We start from the raw sequence: 23,645 nt of genomic DNA on the forward strand, positions 1-23,645 counted from the left end.
ACAACTACAATCCAATACATACTAAATCTCAGTTGGACAGCAAAAGGAAACCTATAGATTGAGATCAAGGTTTGTATTTTCTTTTTTTATTTCAAGTTTTTATCAAAGCTTGTATATAAGATTACTTTATTCCTGCCTCTTCTCAATTGTTTCTGCCTTGTATTTGCCCTTTTCCTTTCCTACTTGGCGAGATTTGGCTTTCTGTTCAGGAATCTTTTTGCCGTCTTTGTCCAGTTTTAGCCTAGTGAGAACCACCTTGCTGTGGTGAATGTCTACATGGATAGTTGTGCCATTACCTTTTCCCACTGCACCCATTCAATGTAGATGACATATTTCTTCCTGTAAGCCTGGACTACTTTGCCAATTTGCTGACCTTTATAATGTCCTCATACAACCTGACCTTCATCAAAACCTTTCGGATGGGCATGGATCACACATTGTACTTCTGTCTCAGCTCTTTGGGAAGAGGGGAAGACATAATCTTCCTGCTAATGTTGGACGTTGCATTGAAATGCCTTTTGCGTTTCTTGCCTCGGTTGGAAGTCACAAAGGGATTGAACTTCATTTTGGCCGCTCCTGCTTTGGTGATGGCCGCAAAAGGGAAGAGAAGGGTTTGTATTTTTAAGGAAGGTCTCCTTCTTTCCCCACGTATGTTTTAGTTGTCTGAAATCCATCCGGCTCTGCCAGTTTCCATGGAACTAAACGTGACAAGATAAAGAGTAGAGAAAAAAGAAGGAAAGTGTTAGAACCTAGAAGTGATGAGCTGAGTTCTGCTTGTTGTGCTCTTTGGTCTGCTCCTACTTGATGTTCTGGTCCAAAGCTTGGTGGTTGAGTGGACAGAACACTTGCTGGAATCCTGCCTGGCCTCCGTTACTCACCTTCCCTTTGACCATGGGCAGATCACCCAAAACCTCTGTAACTTGCCTGTATGTTTGTTAAAGAGGAGCTTGTGGTTTCTCTCTCTCTCCCCCCCCAACCCTCCTTTTTCCCATTCTTTCTCCTCTATCTCAGTTGTTCTGAGGGTCAGCGTGAAGAATTCCTGTAAAAACAGTCTGAAAGACCTGAAGTCCTCCATGAACACAAGGGAATGTTATTAATCCTTCCATGCCAGTGACTTTTTGGATGCTTTTAAGTCAGCAACCTGAATTCTTTATTCTCCTTTTTGTTTCATTTGTAATGTAGGGAATATTTTAGTTGTAAATAAAGGTGATATTCAAAATATTTAACAACCACTATGGCAAAGGCAGTAGCCAATCACAGCAGAGGCTGGACATCTGCAACTAGAATGACTGTATGGTATACTCCAATGATTATTAGAACCACGTGCTCACGGTACTTTGAGAATCTCGAAGAGGCTTGGAGGCACCTTTCCCGAATAACTTTTTGTTTTCTTTTTTTCAGAGACAGGGTTTGCTCTGTTGCTGAGGCTGGAGCGCAGTGCTGAGATGATAGTTCACTGCAGCCTCTAACTCCTGGGCTCAAGCAGTCCTCCCCGCTCAGTCTCCTGGGTAGCCAAGACTGCTGGCACATGCCATCATACCTGGCTAATTTTAATTTTTTTTGTAGAGACAGAAAAATAAGAGGCTATTTTGCTCAGACTGGTCTTGAACTCCTGGCCTGAAGCAGTCCTCCCATCTCAACCTCCCAAGTAGCTAGGACTACAGACATGTGCCACTGCGCCTGGCCTTCCAAATACTTTTATATTTAAAAGGGAATTCTAGGGCCGGGCATGGTGACAGAGTGAGACTCTGTCTCAAAAAAAAAAAAAAAAAAGAAAAAGAAAAAGTTAAAAATAAAAAAATATCTCCCTTGAGCTCTGATCCAGAATTCAAAAGCAACAAGCTTCCTACATGTTTGGAAAAATTGCTCTTCTGAGCTGGTAGTCCAACTCTTGAATTTTTGAAAATTGGAATGTAGGTAAGTTCTGATTAATAGAATTTGAGTCCTGATTTGTGGGAGTGGGGGAGTGGCATGATGCTTAGATCTCTACTCTTAAGTCCTTTGGCTTTTTGACTTATGTTGTACAAGTATCAGAGATCTGTGATTTCTATGTGAGAATCCTGTACAAAAGGCATATACTCTATAAACCCAGTTCTTTGGGAGGCTAAGGAGGGAGGATTACTTGAGCCCAGGAATTCAAGACTAGCCTGGGCAACACAATGAGACCCCCTTTCCTCAAAAATAAAGGCAGGGCACGGTGGGTAATCCTAGCACTTTGGGAGGTCAGGGTGGGGTAGATCACGAGGTCGGGAGTTCAAGACCAGCCTGGCCAACATGGTGAAACCCCATCTTTACTAAAAATACAAAAATTAGGCAGGTGTCTTGACGCACACCTGTAATCCCAACTACTTGGGAGGCTGAGGCAGGAAATTGCTTGAACCCGGGAGGTGGAGGTTTCAATGAGCCGAGATCGCATCACAGCATTCCAGCTTGGGTAACAGAACAAGACTCCGTCTTGGAAAAAAAAAATTAAAAAAAAAAAAAAAGATGTTAGAAGTAAGAAGAAAAAGACATACAGTTATTCTTTTGTGTTATAATGGTTTCTACTGTGGCTCACGAGTGTCATAACTGAATTTTTTCTTCCTAGAACCTACTCTAAGAACATAATTTTAGTTGTCACACTCATCAGAGATTGCACACAACTATAGACAGGTGTATTTTGGTTGTTCATAACTGATATTTAGTCAACCTTGAAGTAGTAACGTGTTTCCGAAGGACAAACTATTATAGAACTGGACTCCCTTGGACTCCTACTCCAGACCAATTTGCTTAGCTTTGTGGCTTAGCTTTTGTATCTGTGATGCTTGGAGTCCTTCTTTTGTCTAAAGTATATATTTAGAATCTATGTATTTTTGTCAAACTTTAATCTCTTTGAAAATGTACATGGACTCTGGATGCTGCTCCCACTATGTCAGCCTCAGATGGGAATGGAGGGTGGTATTTCTTCTTTCCCTTTACTCTCTCCTTGTAATGTTAGTTCCTTTTTTAAGAAATCCTTTGTAGCTGGGTGGGGTGATGCACACCTGTGATCCCAGCAGCTTAGGAAGCTGAGGTAGCAGGAACATTTGAGCCCAGAAGTTTGAGGCTGCAGTGTGCAGTGATCACACCACTGCATTCCAGCCTGGGTGACAGAGCGAGACCCCATCTCAACAAAGAGGAAAAAAAGTCTTTTGTGTTTATTTCTGGAACACAATAAATAATTCATAATTACCATACTTTCTAAATATGATCTCTAATGTAATTGCTGGTTAAAATATGTTCTCAGGTTTCCCATAACTCCTGGGATTCTAGACTATAGAGACAGTAAGATGATGAGAATTTAGAGAAAAAAGTCTGACTTTGTTTAGATTCATCTTTATGTCCTTAGTTTCTTGACTTAAGGGAGGGAAAGAGAAGAGTTTGCACGTTCATAAAAATTGAAAGCAAGTCTCAGCTTGATCGAGTCTCATTGCTTCCTGGTAGGTAAACATATTCTACTATTTGTATTGGATTGTAGTTGTAAACTGAGGGAAGAAGAAAGCTGTTACCACCACTATTCAAGGTAAGCCGTTTCTGATTTGCCTTATTTGTACATTGAGGGCTTTTTTGGCCTTCTTAAAAGAAGTGTTAGGTAGAATAGTAAGGAGTGTGTGAATGGAGAAAAGAGGCCCAATGGGAGACTGTAGCTTCGTGAATTGAAAACCTCAGTCACCCTCTGAATGATTGTTACGGATGTCAGTCTGATTACTAGCAGCAGGCAAGCTGAATTCCCACGTTGTTACATATTCCTCTTCAGTAATTCTCTGATTGTGCTTCCCTTTTAATTCAAATTTGTGAGCTTTGATGTGCAGGAGACAGATGGGGGGCAAGGGGATGCAAGAAGAGGAGATAAATAAATTGATTCTCAAAGGAAAGGGTAAAAAAGTACATAGTTTCAATAGAATACATGAGAATAATAGCTAACACTTATATATAACCTTTACTATGTACCAGGAATTATTTTAAGCATTTACATATGTTAGCTCACCTAATCTTTACAAAACCCTGATTTGGGTACCCACTTATTATGATACTCATTTGACAGATAACAGGATTGAAACCCAGGTTAAGTAACTTGATCAGGGTCATATATCTAGTTAGTAGTAGAGTCTAATTTGAAACAAGGAGGTGCACCCTACAGTTTATACTCTTTTCTCTTTTTTTTTTTGAGACATAGTCTCACTCTGTTGCCCAGACTGGAGTGCAGTGGCATGATCTCGGCTCACTGCAATCTCCGCCTCCCGGGTTCAAGGATTCCCTGCCTCAGCCTTCTGAGTAGCTGGGATTACAGGTACCCACCATCACGCCTGGCTAATTTTTGTGTTTTTAGTAGAGACAGGGTTTCACTGTGTTGCCCAGACTGGTCTCCAACTCCTGGTCTCAAGTGATCCACCCGCCTTGGCCTCCCAAAGTGCTGGGATTACAGGCGTAAGCCACCGTGTCCGGCCCTAGAGTATATACTCTTTTAACTTTTGACCATTTTGGTCAATTTTGATTATAAGTCAAAAGTTAATAGTTTATTATTATTTTTTTTTGAGACAGAGTCTGGCTCTGTCACCCAGGCTGGAGTGCAGTGGTGTGATCTTGGCTCACCGCAACCTCTGCCTTCCAGGTTCAAGGATTCTCCTGCCTCAGCCTCCCGAGTAGAGTAGCTGAGATTACAGGTGCCCACCATCACACCTGGTTAATTTTTGTATTTTTAGTAGAGATGGGGTTTCACCACATTGGCCAGGCTGGTCTGGAACTTCTGACCTCAAGTGATCTGCCTACTTCGGTCTCCCAAAGTGCTGGGATTACAGGTGTGAGCCACCACACCCGGCCTATTTTTTAAATAAATACAAAGTTTTGCTATGTTGCCTAGGCTGTTCTCGAACTTTTGGGCTCAAGCGATCTGTTCACCTCAGCCTCCGAAAGTGCTGGGATTAAAAGGAGTGAGCCATGGTACCCATACACCTCCTTTACCTTTACAAATTTCTGGGTACTCTTGTTTCCTACCAATTCATTATTTAACCACTACATTAACTCCCACAGTGATTTTCTTTTCTTTTGTTTTTACTTTTTTTTTTTTTTTTTTAGATGCAGTAGTTTTACTCTTGTCGCCCAGGCTGGAGTGCAGTGGCACGATCTCGGCTCACTGCAACGTCCGCCTCCTGGGTTCAAGCGATTCTCTTGCCTCAGCCTCTCAAGTAGCTAGGACTACAGGGGCGTGCCACCAGACCCAGCTAATTTTTTTATTTTTAGTAGAGATGGGGTTTCACCATGTTGGCCAGTCTGGTCTCGAACTCCTGACCTCAGGTGATCTGTCCACCTCAGCCTCCCAAAGTGTTGGGACTACAGGCGTGAGCATGCCTAGCTCCCAGTGATTTTGTTAAACCTCTTCCTTCCTTCCTTTCTTTCTCTCTCTTTCTCTCTCTCTCTCTCTGTCTCTCTCTTCCTCCCCTCCCCCCCTCCTCTCCCTCCTCCCCTTCCCTCCTTTCCCCTCCTTTTATTTCCTTTCCTGGAATCTCACTCTTTTGCCAGGCTGGACTGCAGTGGTGTGATCTTGGCTCACCGCAACCTCCGCCTCCTGGGTTCAAGTGATTCTCCTGCATCAGCCTCTCCACTAGCTGGGACTACAGGCATGTGCCGCCACGCCCAGCTAATTTTTGTATTTTTAATAGAGATGGGGTTTCACCATGTTGGCCAGGATGGTCTTGATCTCTTGACTTTGTAATCCACCTGCCTCGGCCTTCCAAAGTGCTGGGATTACAGGCGTGAGCCACCACGCCTGGCCTATTAAACCACCTTCAGCCAGTAACCAGAAAACTTGGAACATCGGAAAAGGAATTAAGAAATAGATGGAGTTGGGCTGGGTGTAGATTACTTATAATACCTAATAGAATGTAAATGCTATGTAAATACTTGTTATAGTATATGGTTTAGGAAATAGTGACCAAAAAATCTGTACATGTTCATCACAGATGCAACCATTGTAGACCTCACTACATTTTCCATCCATGGTTGCTTCAATCCATGGACGTGGAAACCATGGATCAGGAGAACCTACTGTGTTTCCTTTCTGATATCTTAACTGGGAATACATAAATAGTAGAATAATTTTTTTTTTTTTAAATCTCATGATTCCCTTACACTGTACACTGTACCATTTTGGTGCTAACAGTATAACTTCACAGTGAGAAGAACTTGAAAACGTTTTTTACAAACTGACCCTTCACTTACTAGGTTGTTTTCCATCTAATGATATGGTATAATTCTGTCAATAATATCACCTTTGATTTTATTGGGTTTTCACCATTGCCATAATATTGAGAATAATACTAATGATAGGGGAATATATGTATATATCAAAAATTTGTTTTACCTTTAAATTTCTACTTTCTTTTCAGGTATGACAGCAGTTATCTGTACTTACCCTCTTGACATGGTTAGGGTCCGCCTAGCATTCCAGGTGAAAGGGGAACACACCTATACAGGAATTATTCATGCATTCAAAACAATTTATGCAAAGGTATTTCATATTTACCTTCCTCATCTATAACATGCCTTTTTATACTTAGGAAAATATTTTGAATGTCATATAAATAATTATTATTTTACTTATAATTATTGATGTTAATAACAATAATTATGAAAACACATCTTTGTGTTTCAGGGTGGATCCCAGAATAATTTTTCTGTTATAAAGTGTGATTTTGTTCTTTGATGTTTATGATAATGAGCACAATGTAATCTCACTTGCAATTTTCCTTCACTCAAAAGGAAGGTGGTTTCTTTGGATTTTACAGAGGTCTGATGCCTACTATTTTAGGAATGGCTCCATATGCAGGTATGTTTCAAATTTGCTAGAATCCTAATTTGCGTGTTTAAAATTTGTTACCTTTTTTTTTTTTCTGAAATGGTAATACAAAAAGATGCTCTCTGTTAAGTACTTTTAATAAGAAATGATTTATGCATGGTCACATAATAATATCTTGGATATAAAGATGACTATTTGTGTATAATAAGTGGAAAAGTACTTTACATCTTTTTCTTAATATCTGAGCCAGCTGTAGTCTTATTAACACACATGTTAGATGATGTTAAACATTTAGTTTTTATGAGCATGTTAATCAAAAATAGGAGTTGAAAAGTGGTTTTTGTCTCATTATAAATAATGAAGACTTATGGCAAATTTTGAAAATATAGAAAAGTAGAAAGAAGAAAAATAAGGATACCTATAGTTCTCTAATCTCCATTTATTACCTTATTTACAGTCCTGTTTTTTTTTTTTTTTTTTGAGACGGAGTTTGGCTCTTGTTGCCCAAGCTGGAGTGCAATGGCGTGATCTCGGCTCACTGCAACCTCCACCTGCTGGGTTCAAGCGATTCTCCTGCCCATGGTCAGGCTGGTCTCAAACTCCTGACCTCAGGTGATCTACCTGCCTTGGCCTCCCAAAGTGCTGGGATTACAGGCGTGAGCCACCGTGCCCGGCAGTCCTGTTTTTTTTTTAAACTAAACTTTTTATTTTGAGGTAATTGTGGATTTACATATAGTTGTGTTACAAGACAAAATTGCAGCCAGTTTAGTTTAAACATCTCAGTTGGCTTTATTTTGCAATTCTAGAATTGGGCAATACTTCATTTCATAAAAATAGAGTAAGTGTTGCAATGACTAGACCCGAAGGAGTTGATTTTATTATAGAGGAAGGGTTGAAGAAAGCAGAAACAATGAACAAGCAGGTTGCTCAGTTCAAAGTTACTATCCTTGTAAGTTGGGGACAGGAAGAATAAAATAGAAAAATCACTAGTTAACTTCAGGTTGTATTAGGCTACCTTTTTTGTGTAAGTATTAAAGCAAAAGGAGCCGGGTGTGGTGGCTCAAGCCTGTAATCCCAGCACTTTTGGAGGCCAAGGCGGGTGGATCACCTGAGTTCGAGACTGGCCTGGCCAACATGATGAAACCCCATCTCTACTAAAAATACAAAAATTAGCTGGCTTGGTGGCGTGTGTGTGTAATCCCAGCTACTCGGGAGGTTGAGGCAGGAGAATCATTTGAACCCGGGAGGCGGAGGTTGTGGTGAGCCGAGATCACGCCACTGCACTCCAGCCTGGGCGAAAGAGTGAGACTCCATTTCTAAATCAATCAGTCAGTCAATCAATCAATCAAGCAAGCAAGCAAACAGAAGTTTACTATCAAGCTTATTCAAGATTGAAACTGGCCTGTTAGAGAAAGTGGCTGTCACTTCTTTCTCCTAATTTCTCAGGAGGTCAGGTAACAACTAGTTTTAGTTTGGTAGTGTGGAACTTAAGCATGGTGACTCTGTTTTGATTTTTAGTCTGGTCTGTTAGGGCCTAGTGTAGGAGCTTTGTCCAAAAGAATGGACACCCTCCTGGGTGACAGAGTGAGACCTTGTCTCTAAAAATCAAACAAAAAAGCAACAACAAGGGCTGGCATGGTGGCTCATGCCTGTAATCCCAGCACTTTGTGAGGCCAAGGCAGGCGGATCACCTGAGGTCAGGAGTTTGAGACCAGTCTGACCAACATGGAGAAACACCGTCTCTACTAAAAATACAAAATTAGCTGGGCGTGGTCGTGCATGCCTGTAATCCCAGCTACTTGGGAGGCTGAGGCAGGAGAATTGCTTGAACCCAGGAGTGGGAGGTTGCAGTGAGCCAAGATTGCACCATTGCACTCCAGTCTGGGCCACAAGAGCAAAACTCTGTCCCAAAAAAGAAAAAAAAAAAGCAACAACAAAAAAACAGTGCACTAATAGCAAACTAAAATGTTGTGTGGCCAGGCATGGTGGCTTACACCTATAATCCCAGCACTTTGGGAGGCTGAGGCAGGAGGATTACTTGAGCCTAGGAATTTGAGACCAGCCTTGGCAACATGGGGAGAATCTGTCTCTACAAATAATTTTCTAAAATTAGCCAGGCTTGGTGGTCCCAGCTACTTGAGAAGCTGAGTTAAGAGGATTGCCTGAGCCCAGGAGGTTGAGGCTTCAGCGAGCTGTGATCATGCCACTGTACTGCAGCCTGAATGACAGAGTAAGACCCTGTCCCAGTTTGAAAAAAAAAAAACAAAGTATTTTTTTTTAGCCGTTCTAGTGGTTCAGAAATTCAAATTTTAAGGTAGTCGAATGCGTCAATCTATTCTTTTATGGATAGTCTTTATTGTGTCAAAAAATATTTTCTGCTGAGAATGATTTTTAACATTTAGCATTTTATATATATGCCACTAATCTGTCTGGAAGTATTTTTTTTCTTTGTTAAGGAAGTTTTTTTTTTTTTTTTTTTTTTTTTAATTTCTGAAGTATTTATTGATCATTCTTGGGTGTTTCTCGGAGAGGGGGATATGGCAGGGTCATAGGATAATAGTGGAGAGAAGGTCAGGAGATAAACACATGAACAAAGGTCTCTGGTTTTCCTAGGCAGAGGACCCTGCGGCCTTCTGCAGTGTTTGTGCCCCTGAGTACTTGAGATTAGGGAGTGGTGATGACTCTTAAAGAGCATGCTGCCTTCAAGCATCTGTTTAACAAAGCACATCTTGCACCGCCCTTAATCCATTTAACCCTGAGTTGACACAGCACATGTTTCAGAGAGCAGGGGGCTGGGGGAAAGGCCATAGATCAACAGCATCCCAAGGCAGAAGAATTTCTCCTAGTCAGAACAAAATGGAGTCTCCTATGCCCACCCCTTTCTACACAGACACAGCAACAATCTGATCTCTCCTTCCTTTCCCCACACTTCCTCCCCTTCTCTTCAACAAAACCGCCATCGTCCTCATGGCCCGCTCCCGATGGTCGCTGTCTCTTCGGAGCTGTTGGGTACACCTCCCAGACAGGGCAGCCGGGCAGAGGCGCTCCTCACCTCCCAGACAGGGCGGCTGGGCAGAGGCGCCCCTCGCTTCCCAGACGGGGCCGCCCGGGCAGAGGCGCTCCTCTCCTCCCAGACGGGGCGGCCGGGCAGAGGCGCTCCTCACTTCCCCGACGGGGCCGCCCGGGCAGAGGCGCTCCTCGCTTCCCAGACGGGGCTGCCCGGGCAGAGGCGCTCCTCAGTTCCTCCCAGACCGGGTGGCAGCCGGGCAGAGGCGCTCCTCACCTCCCAGACGGGGCGGCCGGGCAGAGGCGCTCCTCACTTCCCTGACGGGGCGGCCGATCAGAGGCGCTCCTCACTGGGGCGGCCGAGCAGAGGCGCTTAAGGAAGTTTTTTTTTTTCCCCTTCATTTTTGACTTGGCACCATTTTATAAATAGTCTCTTCCTGGCTGGGTACAGTGGCTCGTGCCTGTAATCCCAGCAGTTTGGGAGGCCGAGGGCGAGTGGATCATTAGGTCAGGAGTTTGAGACCAACCTGACCAACTTGATGAAACGCCATCTCTACTAAAAATGCAAAAATTAGCCAGGCGGGGTGGTGCACGCCTGTAATCCCAGCTACTCAGGAGACTGAGGCAAGAGAATCGCTTGAACCCAGGAGGCGGAGGCTGCAGTGAGCTAAGATCGCACCATTGCACTCCAGCCTGGGTGACAAGAGTAAAACTCTGTTTCAAAAAAAAAAAAAAAGTCTCTTCTTTTCCCAATCATCTTAAAAAAATAATATTAGTGCAGAGTTTGTTTTTTTTTCTCTCTTTTTCTTTGACATAGAGTCTCGCTGTGTTGCCCAGGCTGGAGTGCAGTGGTGCAATCATAGCTGAGTGCAGTGGTGCAATCGTGGCTCACTGCAGCCTTGACCTCCCTCAGCTCAGGTTATCCTCCCATGTCAGCCGCCTGAGTAACTGGGACTGCAGACACGTAACACTGCATCTACCTCCTTTAAAACATTTTTTGTAGTGATGAGTTCTCACTATATTACCCAGGCTGGTCTCAAACTCCTGAGCTTGAGCAATCCTCCCACCTTAGCCTCCATAAGTGTTAGGCTGCCACATGGGCTAGGGCAGTTTCATAATGAGTCTTTATATTTGGTAAGAGAAATCCCTTATGAATCTTTTTTTTTTTTTTTTTTTTTTTTTTTGAGACAGAGTCTCGCTCTGTTGCCAGGCTGGAGTGCAATGTTGCGATCTCGGCTCACTGCATCTTCCGCCTCCCGGGTTCAAGCAATTCTCTTGCCTCAGCCTCCTGAGTAGCTGAGACTACAGGCGTGTGCCACCACACTCAGCTAATATTTGTGTTTTTTGTAGAGACAGGGTTTCACCACGCTGGCCAGGATAGTCTCAAACTCTTGACCTTGTGATCTGCCTGCCTCAGCCTCCCAAAGTGCTGGGATTACAGGCATGAGCCACCACACCTGGCCAATTCAATAAACATCACAATATCTTGAGTAATGCTTAGTTGGGAGGAATGCTTGAATTTCATATTTATTTACTTTTTTCCCTCCCTGAATTTCATTCTTAATTTTATTAATAAACAACCTTAATGGTTCCAGTAAAATCATGTAATGTTTAACAAGCGCTACCTGCGTACTATTTTTATTAGATTCTACGTGTTTTGTGAATTAACATAAACGCTTCTCTCATGGTCACAATTCTTCCTTGAAGACAAACTCAGACACTTATTTAAAATAAAAATGCTTTTTCACTTCTTAATTTTTGCCTGTATCTTACATTATCACCATCACTGTTTTTTTGTTTTGTTTTGTTTTGTGTTTGAGATGGAGTTTCGCTCTTGTTGCCCAGGCTGGAGTGCAATGGCGTGATCTCAGCTCACCGCAAACTCCGCCTCCTGGGTTCAAATGATTCTCCTGCCTCAGCCTCCCGAGTAGCTGGGATTACAGGCATGCGCCACCACACCTGACTAATTTTGTATTTTTAGTAGAGACAGGGTTTCTCTATGTTGGTCAGGCTGGTCTCAAACTCCTGACCTCAGGTAATCCGCCCACCTCAGCCTCCCAAAGTGTTGGGATTACAGGTGTGAGCCACCACGCCCGGCCATCGTTATTTTAAATGTTAAGTTGTCACATTTCCTTGTGATTAATAATCATGAATTTAATTTTTCTCATGTGAAACCTTGGAAAACTTTATTTTTTTTCACATATAAAGTGGCATTATATTCACTATAGCCTCCTTCAGTGCAGTAAACTGCAGTGGTGCGTGAAAACCAAAGCTATAATTTTTTATTGGTGGTAATTTTGTCATCTTTAGGTTATTTATGTACACAAATCTTTCTATTTTAAATTAAGCCAAACATCAGAAATTAGGAAATGTGTTTATTATTTAAGAATGGTGTCTTTTTCACAGCTCATGTTATGTTAAGCGTCATGGTGAATTTATTTTTTGTTTTTCAGGTGTTTCATTTTTTACTTTTGGTACCTTGAAGAGTGTTGGGCTTTCCCATGCTCCTACCCTTCTTGGCAGACCTTCATCAGACAATCCTAATGTCTTAGTTTTGAAAACTCACGTAAACTTACTTTGTGGTGGTGTTGCTGGAGCAATAGCGCAGACAATATCGTAAGTTTCTTCACCAACTTAATTTAATCAAATTATAGTTACCCAGTCCTGATTTTCAGCATTGGTTAATCATTTATTTTTTCTAATAGATTATTTAAAAAGAGGATCCCTTGCAAAATATAGGTATCAATTTAATACATTTTTTCAGATGTGTGTGCACTTTAAGCATATTATAAATAATAACATGTTTGGATGCAGTAGTGCTGCCTGTTGTCCCAGCTACTTGGGAGACTGTGGCAGGAGGATTGCTTGAGCCCAGGAGTTTGAGGCCAGTCTAGGAGACATAGTGACACCTTGCGCCTAAGAAAAAAAGAAACAGGGCGGGCGCGGTGGCTCACGTCTGTAATCCCAGCAGTTTGGGAGGCTCAGGCGGGTGGATCACAAGGTCAAGAGATTGAGACCGTCTGGCCAACATGGTGAAAACCCATCTTTACTAAAAACACAAAAATTAGCCAGGTGTGGTGGCAGCCACCTGTAATCCCAGCTACTCGGGAGGTCAAGGCAGAGAATTGCTTGAACCTGGGAGGCGGAGGTTGCGGTGAGCCAAGATTGCGTCACTGCACTGCAGCCTGGGCGACAGAGTGAGACTCCGTCTCAAAAAAAAAAAAAAGAGATTGCATTTGTATATTGTGTATTTAATTTCAGGCAATTATCTGTATTATTAGTTTTAGCTCTTATGGAAAAATTTGTATTGGTCTACTGTATTCAAGGGGACTTGCTGCATAACATTAGAGCAATTCTCAACTGGGGGTGATTTTACCACCAGTGGACATTTGTTAATGTCTGGAGACATTTTTGGTTGTCACAGCTGGGAGAGTGCTACTGGTATCTAGTGAGAGGAGGTCAGGGATGTGCTTAAACATCTCTAGTGCACAGGACAGTTCCCTACAACAAAGGATGATCCAACCGAAAATGTCAGTAGTGCCAGTGTTGAGAAACCGTATATTAGTGTTCAACAATGAAAAGCAACCAGTTTGTTTCTTCAGGAACTGGCATTTAATTTGGCCTTTAGGAATGAACAGAACTTGATATTACGGTGATGGGAGAATAGAATCCTCTAATCAGAGGGATCACATAAGCAAAGATCTCTGTATTGTTAATTGATTTTATTCATATGCCTATATCCCGACTCCTAGGTTAGATAGAACAATAAGAGCAGTAACATATTATTTCTTTGAGTTTATAGGGCTTTGTATTCAATAGTTGTTGAGTAGAAAACCAAAAATTTTTAATTCTTTATGCCTTTTTTTCTTGTTTTAGCTACCCATTTGATGTGACTCGTCGGCGAATGCAATTAGGAACTGTTCTGCCAGAATTTGAAAAGTGCCTGTAAGTTCATCATATGTCATTGTTCATTTTCTTTAGGAAATGTAACATTAAACTCAGTAAGGAGATAGGACTCTAGTTTGACCAATAGTCTGTATCTTCCATTTTATCTCCCAAAGTTTATTTTAGTAACTTTATAAGATTACAATCAGGCAATCAGGTTTTTTTTTTTTTTTTTTGAGATGCAGTCTTACTCTGTCACCCGGGCTGGAGTGCAGTGGCATGGTCTTGGCTAACTGTAACCTCCGCCTCCTGGGTTCAAGTGATTCTTTTGCCTCAGTCTTCCAAGCAGCTGGGATTATAGGCACCCACCACCATGACTGGCTAATTTTTGTATTTTTAGTAGAAATAAGGTTTCACCATGTTGGCCAGGCTGGTCTTGAACTCCTGACCTCAAGTGATCTGCCTGCCTGCCTGGTCTATAATCAGGTTCTAATCCTCCTGTTAAAAATTTAATTTAGGGCCAGGCACGATAGCTCATGCCTGTAATCCTAGCACTTTGGGAAGCCGAGGAGGGCGTATCACCTGAGGTCAGGAATTGAGACCAGCCTGGCCAACATGATGAAACCCCGTCTGTACTAAAAATACAAAAATTAGCCAGATGTGGTGTCGGGCACCTGTAATCCCATCTACTAGGGAGGTGGAGGTTGCAGTGAGCCAATTTGGTGACAGAGTGAGACTCCATCTCAATAAAAAAAACAAAAACAAACAAAGAAAATATTAAATTTAGGCTAGTTGTGGTAGCTCATGTCTATAATCCGAGCAATTTGGGAGGCCAAGGTGGGAGGATCACTTGAGCTCAGGAGTCCAAGACCAGCCCAGGCAACACAGTGAGACCTTGTCTCTATTAAAAAAAAAAATATTTTAGAGCTTTTTTTTTTTTTTTTTTTGAGACAAAGTCTTGCTCTTGTCCCCCAGGCTGGAGTGCAATGGCACGATCTTGGCTCACTGCAACCTCCGCCTTCCGGGTTCAAGCGATTCTCCTGCCTCAGCCTCCCGAGTACCTGGGATTACAGGTACCTGCCACCATGCCTGGCTAATTTTTGTATTTTTAGGAGAGACGGGGTTTCACCACGTTGGCAAGGCTGGTCTGGTACTCCTGACCTCAGGTGACCCGCCCACCTTGGCCTCCCAAAGTGCTGGGATTACAGGCGTGAGCCTCCACGCCCAGCCAGTTTTTAAAAATAGTAATATAGTGTGAGCTACATGTTTAATTTAAAATTTTTTGTAGCCAAGTTTTTAAAAAGTATAAAAAGAAATATTGGCCGGGCGTGATGGCTCACGCCTGTAATCCCAGCACTTTGGGAGACCGAGGTGTGCGGATCATGAGGTCAGGAAATCTAGACCATCCTGGCTAACACGGTGAAATCCCGTCTCTAGTAAAAATACAAAAAATTAGCCAGGTGTGGTGGCAGGCACCTGTAGTCCCAGCTACTCGGGAGGCTGAGGCAGAAGAATCATGTGAACCCGGGAGGCGGAGCTTGCAGTGAGCCAAGATCACACCACTGCACTCCAGCCTAGGTGATAGAGTGAGACTCCGTCTCAAAAAAAAAAAAAAAAAAAAAAGAAATATTGCTTAGGAGGCTGAGGCACAATAATTGTTTGAACCCAGGAGGCAAAGAGCTGAGATGGCGCCACTGTACTCCAGCCTAGGTGACAGAGTGAGACTCTGTCTCAAAAAAACCAAAAGAGCCCTGTCGCAGTGGCTCACCCCTGTAATCCCAGCACTTTGGGAGGCAGAGGTGGGTGGATCATGAGGTCGGGAGTTCAAGACCAACCTGGCCAAGATGGTGAAACCTGTCTCTACTAAAAATACAAAAAAAATTAGCTGGGTGTGGTGGCAGGTGCCTGTCATACCAGCTACTCAGGAGGCTGAGGCAGGGAATTGCTTGAACCTGGGAGGCGGAGGTTGCAGTTAGCCAAGATCATGCCACTGCACTCCAGCCTGGGCGACAGAGCGAGACTCTGTCTAAAAAAGAAAAAGGGCCGGGACGCGGTGGCTCTCACCTGTAATCCCAGCACTTTGGGAGGCTGACGTGGGAGGATCACAAGGTCAGGAGATCGAGACCATCCTGGTCAACATGGTGAAACCCCGTCTCTACTAAAAATACAAAAAAATTAGCTGGGTGTGGTGGTGTGCGCCTGTAGTCCCAGCTACTCGGGAAGCTGAGGCACAAGAATCACTTGAGCCCAGGAGACGGAGGTTGCAGTGAGCCGAGATCGTGCCACTGCACTCCAGCCTGGCAGCGAGACTGCGTCTCAAAAAAAAGAAAAGGAAAAAGAAGAAAAAATATATATATAATTGTTAAAAATATTTTTTGTTTAACCTAAACTGTTATCACCTCAACATTTCATTATTTTGTTTTTTTTATACAAACTATTTGAAATCCAGGATGTATTTTACACTCACAGCACGTCTTGATTTGGACTGCCACATTTCAAATGCTTAATAGCCATATGTGGCTAGTGGCTGCTGTGATTGTATAGCACAGCTCCAGAGTTTTCTTTATAGTAATTTAGAACCATTCCATTTGATTGGTGATATGTTGTCGCTCAGGGGAAGAGCAGAACATTTGTTCGTGAATTTGGATTTCTGTGTTCACCCAAAAGATTTTTTGGGCTGGGAGCGTTGCCCTGTGCTTGTTGTATCCAGCTACTTGAGAGGCTGAGGTGGGAGGTTCACTTGAGGCCAGGAGTTTGAGATCAGCTTGGAAAACATTGTAAGACCTTGGCTCTAAAAAAATTTTTTTTTAACTAAAAACAAACAAACAAAAAATTTAGTGAGGCATGGTGGTGTGTGCCTGTAGTCTCAGCTACTCAAGAGGCTGAGGTGGGAGGATTGCTTGTGCCCAGGAGTTGGAGGCTGTTGTGAGCTATGATTGCCACTGCACTCCAGCCTAGGCAACAGAGTGAGAACCTGTCTCTTTAAAAAAAAAAAAAAAGATTTTTGAAAAGATTTCAGTTCAGATTGCCTATTGAAAGGGAAAGGCCAAGCCCAAACTATTGGTTTGAAAGGAAAGGAACAACTCTGAAACAGGAAAGTCTTCATTGCTGAAATCTGAAAGATAGTCCTTCAAGCTTTAGTTCTATAACCACCTGCTGTTGATACTATACAACTTGAGCTATAATAAAGGCTTAAAGGGCAACTGGACATACATCCTTTAAAAGGATTGCATTAATATTTCAAATATAAGTATGAAATAGTGTTGTCCAGTAAATGTCATAGACATAGTACAAACAAAATATGTTGTACTAATGAGTCCTGAAATTTGATGCATAATGCTTGTACTTGTTTGGAATGACTTGCCTTTTTATTATGAAAAAATTTTCACTTGTTATAACATTTGTCTTTCTAAAGCTATTCAAGATGGTATTTAAGCTCTTTAAAAATTGATATTATGGGCTGGGCGCAGTGGCTTATGTCCGTAATCCCAGCATTTTGGGAGGCCGAGGCGGGTGGATCACCTGAGGTCAGGAGTTTGAGACTGGCCTGGGCAACATGGAGAAACCCTGTCTCTACTAAAAATTACAAAAATTAGCTGGGCATGGTAGCGCGTGCCTGTAATCCCAGCTACTCAGGAGACTGAAGCAGGAGAATCACTTGAACCTGGGAGGCAGAGGCTGCAGTGAGCCAAGATCGTGCCACTGCAATCCACACTCCCACCTGGGTGACAGAGCAAGAGTCCATCTCAAAAAAAAAAATTGATATTATGGATCCTGAAATTGTTTCTTCATGAGTGGGCATAGAGGTCATCATTTAATCATTGTCTTTCAGTACCATGCGGGATACTATGAAGTATGTCTATGGACACCATGGAATTCGAAAAGGACTCTATCGTGGTTTATCTCTTAATTACATTCGCTGTATTCCCTCTCAAGCAGTGGCTTTTACAACATATGAACTTATGAAGCAGTTTTTTCACCTCAACTAAAAAAGAAATTATGGTTGGTTTTTCTTAATACATTCTCAGAGGGAGAAATGAAATATTACTATAATTGTGGGGGGAGCATTACTTGAATGGGGATATTTACCCTGTCACAGGAGCCACTGGTATTTTAGTACTTGATTATTTTTTCTTTAGTCACAAATCAGAAGTGCTTACCATACTTTTTGATGCCAAACATTATACCTTAGAACATTGAAGAAAATATTCCTAAGCTGATGCTGGCTAAACCGCTTTAAAGTTTTATTTGGAAGTAGAACCAGCTTTAAAACGGGGTTCAAGAGGTTGCCATTAGCTTTGTCATGCTGTTCAAAGTTTTTAATTGTTATCATGGTTTTTAAAAGACTGACAGTGTTTATTATTATTAAAATAAGCAGGGTTGGTTATATTGCAATAGAATAATGAGAATTGAATTTTTAAGTTCTATAAAACAGCCAGCATTGACGTTTTATTTTTGTTATCTCTTTTCTCACAATTATGCTCCACTGGATAATAGGAAAAACACTTCTTTCCTTCATTTTTTAAAAAAATTAATGTTGTATTTAAAAAGTAGCCATGTAGAGACACAAAAATAAATGAAGAAGCTAGGCATGGTGGGACGGGCATGTGGTCCCAGCTACTCTGGAAGCTGAGGTGAGAGGATCACTTGAGCCCTGGAATTCCATGCCAGCCTATGCAACATCATGAAACCCTGCTTAATAAATGAATGAACGACTAAGTCTTGCTCAAATGTTATTATGAGGTACTATGAGTGACATACATGTGTTTTAAAATGTCAGTGTGTTTCCCAGAGGCAGAAATAAAAATACTGAATATCTTTGCTCTTAAAAACAAAGTAGCACTATAGATTTGTTTTTGTTAGATGATTTGCTCTATACTAGAATATTTAAGTAGACTGTGAAATATTTATTAATATAGATGTGAATATCAAAAAATGTTTCTAAGGTATTATGATGCATCAACTAGTTCTTCCATGTAAAATAATTTTAGTGCAATATGAAGACGTAGAAATGTAAAATATGATTTGAATTGTTATCCTTTATATTAAGAAAATGTTTTAAAATGTAAGAATTCCATTTATTCTGTTTAGAGTACTTTTTATGATTTATTATAAGCATGTCAGAAATGGGAAGGGAATATTTAAAGTTCTGTGTTCAGAAAGAGTAATTTGTAGAATTGATGTGACTTTTTTTTTTTTTTGAGGTGGAGTCTCACTCTATCGCCTAGGCTGGAGTGCAGTGGCGCGATCTTGGCTCACTGAGACCTCTGCCTCCCGGGTTCAAGTGATTCTCCTGCCTCAGTCTCCCGAGTAGCTGGGACTACACGTGCCCACCACCAAAAATTAGCCTGGCTAATTTTTGTATTTTTAGTAGAGACAGGATTTCACCATGTTAGCCAGGATGGCCTTGATCTCCTGACCTCATGATTTGCCCACCTTGGTCTCCCAAAGTGCTGAGATTACTGGCGTGAGCCACGGCTCCCGGCCCTTTGATGTGACTTTAAAGACATCAGAAGGCCGGGTGTGGTGGCTCACGCCTTTGTTCCCAGCACTTTGGGAGGCCAAGTTGGGTGGATCACCTGAAGTCAGGAGTTTAAGATCAACATGGTGAAACCCCACCTCTACTAAAAATACAAAAAGTAGCCGGTGTGGTGGCTCGTGCCTGTAGTCCCAGTTACTCGCGAGGCTGAGACATGAGAATTGCTTGAGCTCGGGAAGTGGAGGTTGCAGTGAGCTGAGATCACACCACTGCACTCCAGCCTGGGTGACAGAATGAGACTCCATCTCAAAAAAAAAGGAGACATTAGAAAACTAAGTTGAGGCCAGGCGTGGTGGCTGTTGCCTGTAACCCTAGCACTTTGGGAGGCTGAGGCAGGAGGATATCTTGACCCCAGGAGTTTGAGACCAGCCTGGGCAACATAGTGAGACCTCGTTTCTTTCAAACAAAAGAAGGAAAACTAAGTTGAAAGTGTTATTTTTGCTTCAATTTTTATTTCTTTACATAAAAGATTTCTTGTCATACCTTGGTAAAAATTTGACGAGCTGGTTTCATTTTGAAAGTCTTTATTTTAAAAATAAGTATGTATCTTTGTATGATTTATAAGTGTACCAGTAGGTAGAAATACATGTGTTCTTGGCCAGATGTGGTGGCTCACACCTGTAATCCCAGCATTTTGGGAGGCTAAGGTGAGTGGATCACCTGAGGTCAGGAGTTCGAGACCAGACTGGCCAACATGGAGAAACCCTGTCTCTACTAAAAATACGAAAATCAGCTGGGCATAGTGGCGGGCGCCTGTAATCCCAGCTACTTGGGAGGCTGAGGCAGGGAGAATTGCTTGAACCCAGGAGGCACAGGTTGCAGTGAGCCGAGACTGCGCCATTGCACTCCAGCCTGGGCAGCAGAGTGAGACTGTATAAAAGAAAAAAAAAAGAAAAGAAATACATGTGTTCTTAAAACCATTTGTATATTTACATTTCTAGACCACACTGTAGCTAATTATTGTTATTAAATCTTAAGATAATTTAAGTATATAAAATAAGTATTGAGCCGGGCATGGTGGCTCACCCCTGTAATCTCAGCACTTTGGGAGGCTGAGGCAGGTGGATCACGAGGTCAGGAGATCCAGACCATCGTGGCTAACATAGTGAAAACCCGTCTCTACTAAAAATGCAAAAAATTAGCTGGGCGTGGTGGCACGCACCTGTAGTCCCAGCTACTTCGGAGGCTGAGACAGGAGAATCACTTGAACCTGGGAGGCGGAGTTTGCAGTGAGCTGAGGTCGTGCCACTGCATTCCAACCTGGGTGACAGAGCAAGACTCCATCTCAAAAAAAAAAAAGATACCTCAGTTATGTTATCAGTAAAAGGAGATTGCAAATATCTTTTAAAGACAAATTTGCATTCTATATGTTATAGAATACAGAGGATATTAAAAATAAATTTTATCCATGTTTTGACAATTTCTTTCTTTTAACTGTTTACATATTGAAGCACAAATGCTAAACATAAGTCAGAATGGAAGAATATTTAAAATAATGACTGTGTTTATATCTGATTTATTTCAGATAGATTACCCAAAGTGCATCTTGCCAGGTTATCTTCCATTTGAAGACTGACATTTATTTCTTTTTTGATCTTTATTGTTCCTCTCTTCCACCTCTCAGTGGGTATAGCTCTCTGGTCTGTAGAATGGGACAGCGGTCTGGTTTCTGGATTGATAAGTGAGGTATACCTCCTAGTTTTCAGTGATTACCTGTAGAAGGTAGAGAAGTTACTGGATATGTTTAATAATATCTCATTACTTTTTTTTTTTTTTTTTTTTTTTTAACGAGAGTCTTAACTCTGTCACCCAAGCTGGAGTGCAGTGGTGAGATCTCAGCTCACTGCAATCTCCACCTCCGGGTTCAAGCGATTCTCCCGAGTCATCTTTCCAAGTAACTGGGATTACAGCCATGTGCTACCATGCCCGGCTGAGTTTTGTACTTTTTTTTTTTTTGAGACAGAGCCTCACTCTGTTGCCCAGGCTGGAGTGCAGTGGTGTGATCTCAGCTCACTGCAACCTCCATCTCCTGGGTTCTAGCGATTCTCCTGCTTCAGCCTCCCGAGTAGCTGGGATTACAAGCACCCACCACCACGCCCAGCTAATTTTTGAGTATTTAGTAGAGCTGAGTTTTGCCCTGTTGGCCAGGCTGGTCTTGAATACCTGACCTCAAGTGATCTGCCCACCCCGACTTCCCAAAATGCTGGGATTACTGGCATGAGCCAGTGCTCCTGTCCTCATTCCATTCTTCACCGTGGTACTGACCATCCATTTATTCAGCACCAATTGTGTGCCAGACCTTGTGTCAGCATTATGGAGGAATTCCCTTGGGAGGCTTGTTAGCTGTACTTGCAATCTGATTTGGGTTCCCAAATCAGCATATAACACCAGGTATTTCTCTAATAGAGTATGTGCCACACTTTATGCTAACTGCCTGTTTATCAATGTCCCCACATCCCAACATCTGGTTCCTTCAAGGGCAGGGAGCACAGGGTATGGCGTCAGAGTGGTACTCAGTGATGTTTACTGGTGGGTAGAAGGAAGGGTTAGTCCCTATTTTTGAAGACTTTATGTTCTAGCAGGGAGAAATGAAACACAAACAGTTCAAGAAATAAACAATTTAGAAATAAAGTCATTTGGTTTGTTTCACAGAAATGTCTTATTGCTGATTTGCCAGCATGAGTGGCAAATATATAATAAAACCTGGCCAGGCGTGGTGGCTCACGCCTGTAATCCCAGCACTTTGGGAGGCGGAGGTGGGTGGATCACGTGGTCAGGAGATCAAGACCATCCTGGCCAACATGGTGAAATCCCATCTCTACTAAAAATACAAAAATTAGCCACGCATGGTGGTGGACGCCTGTAGTCCCAGCTATTTGGGAGGCTGAGGTAGGAGAATTGCTTGAACCCAGAAGGCGGAGGTTGCAGTGAGCCAAGATTGCCCCACTGCACTCCAGCCTGGGTGACAGAGTGAGACTCTGTCTCAAATAAATAAATAAATAAATAAATAAATAAATAAAATGAAAAAATATATGTATACATATCATTTATATATATAATAAAACTTATGAATAGTTTTTATGGCTGGGTGAAATGACTCATGTCTGTAATTCTAGCCCTTTGGGAGGCTGAGCGAAGAGGATCACTTGAGCCTAGGCGTTCGGGCCCAGCCTGGGCAACATTGCAAGACTCTGTCTCATTTTTTTATATAAAATGTTTTTTTAAAAAACCCTATGTACAATTATTTATTTTTTTTCCCCAAGGATTATTCCCAAACTATGTACAATTAATGGGTTGCCTTGCAGAGTTGGATCAATAATACCTGACACACTTGTATAGCAAGCATACACTTTACATAGTTCCTCGCATCTATTCTTTGAATCCCAGATACCGTATTGGGCACTAGAAACTGGTGATAAATAATAACAGTTATGTATATTCCCTGAAGAATTATGTGGCATTCCTTGTTTTAAGCACCTTTGATGCCTTAGCTCAATCTCCATTACAATACTATGATATGAGTACCATTTAATATTTCTTTTTGGCAGATGGGAATAATCGAGGCCTAGGGAGATTAAATTACTTGGCCAGGTTCACGTAAGTGGCGGATCTAGGATTCAAATTCAGCCGGTCTGAATCTAGAGCCTATTCTTTTAGCTATGATGCTATACTCTAATACAGTAATACACTGTTCAAATGAAACTGTAACATGTCATTAAATTTGAACTTGTCAATAAACATACCAAGCAATAAAATAATTACAGCTTGTGGAAAGTGCTTATGAAAAGAGTAAATAAGCTACTTGAGAATGGTCAAGGAAAGGTTTCTCTGATGCGCTATATATACATTCAACAGACACATGGAGGATGAAAAGGAAACAGCCATGCAGAGAGTTCAGGGGAAAGACTGGCCCAGGTGAAGAGAACGCCAGGTACAAAAACCCCGAAACAGGAAAAAGTTTGGTTTGACAATGGAATTGCTGAAAGGCAGGTGTGACTGAAGTATTGTGCATGAAGGAGTAGCAACAGATGGGGTTAAAGAAACAGACAAAGGCGGTGGGGCGTGGTGGCTCACGCCTATAATCCCAGCACTTTGGGAGGCTGAGGTGGGCGAATCTCGAGGTCAAGAGATCAAGACCTGGCCAGGCACGGTGGCTCACTACTGTATTCCCAGCACTTTGGGAGGCTGAGGTGGGCGGATCACAAGGTCAGGAGTTCAAGACCAGCCTGGCCAACATAGTGTTAACTCTGTCTCTACTAAAAATACAAAAATTAGCTGGGTGTGGTGGCATGTGCCTGTAGTCCCAGCTACTCGGGAGGCTGAGGCGGTAGAATCGCTTGAATCTGGAAGGCGGAGGTGGCAGTGAGCTGAGACCACGCCATTGCACTTCAGCCTGGGTGA

General features: G+C 42.3%; 1 protein-coding gene and 1 pseudogene across 4 annotated transcripts in view; one reads left to right on the top strand and one right to left on the bottom strand.

Moving 5' to 3' along the window:
* SLC25A16 (solute carrier family 25 member 16) overlaps window positions 1-22,321 on the top strand; it is a 48,153-nt gene extending 25,832 nt beyond the window's left edge. For 3 of the 4 annotated variants that reach the window (XM_054436680.2, XM_054436681.2, XM_063670553.1), the window contains 5 exons: window positions 6,405-6,526; window positions 6,778-6,844; window positions 12,274-12,436; window positions 13,697-13,765; window positions 17,538-22,321. In XM_054436680.2, the coding sequence (XP_054292655.1) occupies window positions 6,405-6,526; window positions 6,778-6,844; window positions 12,274-12,436; window positions 13,697-13,765; window positions 17,538-17,694 (578 nt within the window). In that variant the 3' untranslated portion in view covers window positions 17,695-22,321. Of the gene's footprint in view, window positions 1-6,404; window positions 6,527-6,777; window positions 6,845-12,273; window positions 12,437-13,696; window positions 13,766-17,509 lie in introns of all 4 variants that reach the window. The other variant, XM_054436682.2, reaches the window with a different exon arrangement.
* LOC129006714 (large ribosomal subunit protein uL24-like) lies at window positions 116-565 on the bottom strand (annotated as a pseudogene).
* Window positions 22,322-23,645: the final 1,324 nt, after the last annotated feature.

The sequence above is a fragment of the Pongo pygmaeus genome, chromosome 8 (assembly GCF_028885625.2).
Source record: "Pongo pygmaeus isolate AG05252 chromosome 8, NHGRI_mPonPyg2-v2.0_pri, whole genome shotgun sequence".
NCBI lineage: Eukaryota > Metazoa > Chordata > Mammalia > Primates > Hominidae > Pongo > Pongo pygmaeus.